The 5,098-nt window shown below is 44.9% G+C and overlaps 1 protein-coding gene across 1 annotated transcript; it reads left to right on the forward strand.

The window, feature by feature from the left end:
- Nucleotides 1–342: 342 nt before the first annotated feature.
- Nucleotides 343–3,056, forward strand: hmx1 (H6 family homeobox 1). Its single transcript, XM_008277927.1, has 2 exons — nt 343–643; nt 2,118–3,056. Exons 1-2 carry the CDS (start codon nt 343–345, stop codon nt 2,738–2,740), a joined length of 924 nt encoding a protein of 307 aa, XP_008276149.1. The 3' UTR covers nt 2,741–3,056.
- Nucleotides 3,057–5,098: the final 2,042 nt, after the last annotated feature.

A 5,098-nucleotide genomic window follows, 5' to 3' on the forward strand; every position in this document is an offset into this window, starting at 1 on the left:
CATCAGCAGCAGCAGCAGCAGCAGCGGCTGACGCATGAGACAGTAATTCTCTTTCCTTGGAAAACCCCATTTGCTATTGTGCTCGTCCAATCGCTGGATGCCCTCGGCTCATTAATCGTTTGACTTCACTGTACTGCTGCCTCCGTCGCTCTGTCTCCTTCTCCTCCCGCTGGCACCGAGGAGATTCCCCCCTCCAGTCTATGGCCATGACTCCTCGTCAGACCGCAGCGCAAAAGCAGCGACGCTTGAAATGACTGCTTCGATTTTTGATCGTCCTAACGCACGACCGAAAGAGAATCCGCTGGCTTTTTTGCGTAACACCGCCGTGACATCGGGGAAAACATGCAGCAGAAGCTGACGGAAAACGCGAGTCCCACTTCATCCAGGGCGTCGTCGTCGTTTTTTATCGAGAATCTTCTGGGGAAGGGGCGGAATGGGCAGGAGTCGGTTCCGGACAGCAGTCGAGGGGATGCTGGTGCGGAGACGGTCTCCACCGAGCGAAACCTAAACGCGCAGCACGCCGAGACGAGCGCTCCGGCGCCCGGTGGCTTCAGCTCCACAGACCGGTCTGCGCACAGAGAGTCGCCGCTGCAGTGGTACAGCGGGGGGAACTTGAACTTCAGAGCCTTGGAAGCAGCACACAGTGAGTAGAGAGTGGCTTGTATGCGTCCTCGAACTAGTTGGTTATTACGCAGAGGTGCAAAACATTGTATGCAAAAATTTTTTTGCTCGGGGCATTTTATCCTGTGTGCAGCGTGATGCAAAAAAGGGCAGGCATTTTGCTGCAGCTATTGCCGGGACACTTATACGGAGTTTAATACATGCACTTTGTGATATATAAAAAAAAGAAAAACAGGACATTGTGACTGATAAAGTAATTAAGTGCAAAATTCCAGCTTTAGAATGTTATATTGGCAAATACGTCTTGATCAAAACACTATAGGGGTTTAATTCACATCACATTTAACTTTTTTAGGTTCTTAATATTAACTATTATGTACATGATCAGATCGTTTATTTGTGTCCCTGAGTTCATATAGAAGGCTGACATGTCTGCGTTTGCTTATATATTCATTAAATAAAACCAACTTAAGACAAGTAGAGTCTGGAGCCCTGGCTGCTGTGGCTCCTCTCTGCATCTATTCACCAAGGGCTCACCGAGCGCCCCAACTTTAAAGCCTAAAGTGCAGCTGATTTGTAATGCAAATGAAAATGTACTTCTCTGCACAAGCTGAGGCGTGCATCGAGCTGTAAAACACGTGTAAGACTTGATGTTTTCATATCTGACCGTGGAAGGTTTTTAGTTTGTTTCTTTTTTTTTTTTACTTCCACTGCACCGTTATGACACAGAGGACATTTAATGGCTGCATGTCATCATGAGATCCGTAACACAGTTTGAAGATTACATGGATTATGCACAAATGCCCAGAACATAACCCAAAACAGAGACGCAGTGGCATGGCACGTCAGCGTGACGCTTTTACGCACATTCGGTGCCATTAGTGCCACTCATACGCGCCCTCACATCCAAACAAAGTGCCCCTCCCTTTGGTGAGCTCAAGCTGATACTTTCATTTCTACAATTCCAACATCACCATCCTGTGTTCACATGTGACAGAAGCACCGTGCCAGTGTCCACACTAAACCGGGATTTACTTGTTGGATGTTACTATTAGGTTATAATCTGCAAAGATATTGTGGGATTTCCTTTAGAAGACATTATACTCTTATCTGTATCATAATCGGGGCCTCAAGCAGCTTCCTCGCATGGATCATGTGATAGGCAATCCAATCAAAACGCCTTAGCGTTGCAGCCCAACTTTCTGGTAACGGATCAGCTACAAAACACAAACAGTAGCGTCTTTAAAGGAGTGAAAACGCCAATGTTTTATTTCTTACAAAGTGGTTGGTCATTTTCCTGTAAAATACTTTTTTCTCTCTCTTTTTCCAGTGAATTGATGTATTCCACACACATTTAAGTGTACATAAAAAGTATAAAATTGCTTAAGGTCAACAATGCAGCCTATCAGAAAGCTGAGTCAATATATCAGCACATTCAGACAAAATTAGCAACTTCCTCTTTTTAGGTAACTCATGTTATTTTGTCTCCTTCTCAGGTCCAAGGGACATCGCCAGTTCAGAGGACCCCTGCTGCTCAGTATCAACCAGTGACAGGGGTTCACCCGCCGTGTCTGAGCCAATAACTGAGGGCAGCGACGAAATCGACAGGAAAGTGGGCGACAGCAACCTCACGGACGACAACGACGACGCGCCGAACGCCTTTGACGCGCGCTCAGAGCAAGACGCAGCATCGGACCCGAGCTCCACCCGGAAGAAGAAGACCCGCACCGTGTTCAGTCGCAGTCAGGTCTTTCAGCTGGAGTCCACTTTTGACGTGAAACGGTATCTGAGCAGCTCGGAGAGAGCAGGTTTAGCAGCATCGCTCCACCTGACAGAGACTCAGGTCAAAATCTGGTTCCAGAACCGGAGGAATAAATGGAAGAGACAGCTCGCGGCGGATCTGGAGGCTGCACACATCCCGAACTCGACCCAGCGGATTGTCAGGGTGCCCATCCTCTATCATGAGGGACCTACGCCCACTGCAGCTCTGGGTTTCAACTTAAATGGACATCCAGTTTCTCCACCCATAGCGGGCTTCTCCAGCTCCATCAACTACCCTCTGTCGTCGTTTGCTCACTCCATGAGCATGCTCAGATCGCAGATGACCGGCCTGGTGTAAAGACTGTTCAAGACTGATATATGAAACTGTTTACAGAAATTCACCCCGTTAATGTTAATCGTGCAATAACCCACAATGCCGCAGAAAAATGTTGATTGCATCCAAAGATAGAGCCGCAGAGTCCGTGATTATAACACAAAGTGATGAAGTATCTTTCTGTTCATAAGCCTCGACAAGAGTCTTGACACAGTATAAACTATAACAGTCAAGCATGACAAGGCCGAGGAGGGCAGCGGAGGCCGGAGCTGTTCATGTATGTTTGAATACACACATATTTTTGCAAACTTTTATATTTAAAGTCACAGATTTTTTCCAACTTTGTCACTTTTTTCACATAATAATTAAATAAAAATAAAAATCAAGCACAAAACTATCTGCTTTGTTTATGTGCACCCTTGTGACCTAAAATGTGTCTTCATTTCTGACAATCACAGATATGCAGGGTCACACCACAAAGGCTGTGTGTTTATAGAGAAGCAAGTGAATCCATATGTTCCTTGACACATGTAAAGAACAAAGCTTACAGCAGGAACATGTGTGTCTTATTCGGAAATGGAAAAGTTAACCTTTGTGCACTTTTTCTAAGTTTTGTTGCAAGTAGGCTTCTGCCAGTCTCTTCTCCATGGTGCCTGTTAACACCCATTAGTTATAAGCATACACAAGTACATGCAACAATACAGATAATATAAATATTACAACAATAACAAATCCAAGAATATAAGGGAACCAGACCATGGAGATATGCAAATACACTAGTCAGAAAACATGTCCCATTTTAGTTACATTTTATCAACCAGTGGTTGGGAGATATTTGGGAAAAAAATAAAATTAAAAATGCCAGTTTGTTAGCAAGTTCAGTTTTTGCACCTGATACATGTGAAAACGTGTTTATGAACAGGTTCTTCCAAAACTGAGGCCTATATTTAGAAAAGTATTTTTCAAAATAAGAAAAAGGTTAATCACAGGCAAAATAAATACAGTAACATAAGGTTTCTCTAAAACATTTCTTTAAGTAATACGTGACGTAAAGCGTTATTTTTTTCAAATTTCGCATCGACTTTATATGAGGAAAATATATATCTAGGCCTATGGATTACCTCCTATATTAACTATAGGCCATGAACGACACGATCAGTGTGAATGCAACAAGGAATAAAAGCAAACTATTTTTGTGATTAGTTATTTATTATTTGACTGTTTTGCTCACACTATCTTTTAATAAAGCTACTAAAAACTCAACAAGCCAGACTTACAAAAGAAAAATAGGTGAGTGCGTAAAAGTCGAAATGCAGTTTTACGAAATACGATGCGAGAAACATTCACAGATAAACAGATACTGCAATTCCAACAATGGTATTTGTTTCATATTATACTACTTTACTTTATTTATCGTAAGTCGCCAACGTTTATGTTCGAGATCCCCAAATTAGACTCGAGTTAAGCAATTATGTGACTAAGACGTCGATTAAAATCACATTAATTACGCATGAGGTCCCAGCGCACATACTGTACATGGTGAGAAATAACAGGGAAATTAAAGTATTCTTTATTATCCTGGGGGCTCTGCAGGGCTCCGGACTCGGCTCTCTCTGCAGCAGATGTCTGAGGATGAGTTGGGGGGAGTCGGAGACGTGTGGGGGATGAGGGGCGAGAGGGAGGGCACAACAATACTCTGCTGCCCTCCCTTCTCCTCCTGTTCCCTCGCTGTCATTGGCTCACACTGAACGTTGCTCTGGACCAATCGGTGAGGAGGAAGCGCTCCATCCTGTGCGTGTAGTAGCGGCGCAGGCAGAGCACAGGCAGCCCAGCAGTGTCTGCTCAGTGGCTGCTGCTATGGTGCGTGGAGTGTCGAGACGTTAGTGAAGAGATTAACGTCCCGGTTCAGAGTTAAGGGCGAGTAGAGTCGAGGAAGAGAGCAAAAGAGGACTACCGCCTGGGAGAATATGAACAAAGTAGAAGCGCCATGCCGACCCGCCGCCTCTCTGAAATTCACCATTGACAACATCCTCAACCTCAAGACCGGCGGGAGGAACTGTGACAGCTGTCAGTCCGCCGGACTGCAGGATGAACTGGCCACGGCGATGCGTAAAGACGATTTCCAGAGTCACCACGAGGAGAAAGCAGCCCAGCAGAGGCAGGATCCCGTCAGCAGGCTTAGCGAAAGTGGTAAGAAGGTTTAGGTGAATTTATAGCTTGATGAATGCTTTGTTTACAGACCTTCTGTCATCGGTGCTCAGTATTACGCACAGCTCGCATACGCGGACATTAGAGTTTGCGGTTAACGCAGCAGCAGCAGCACAGTTTGATCTCTGACCACAGCGGGTTAAACCAAGTGTCATTTTGTTGCAGAGTTGATCA

Source organism: Stegastes partitus, unplaced genomic scaffold (assembly GCF_000690725.1).
Source record: "Stegastes partitus isolate 25-593 unplaced genomic scaffold, Stegastes_partitus-1.0.2 Scaffold110, whole genome shotgun sequence".
Classification (NCBI taxonomy): Eukaryota; Metazoa; Chordata; class Actinopteri; family Pomacentridae; genus Stegastes; species Stegastes partitus.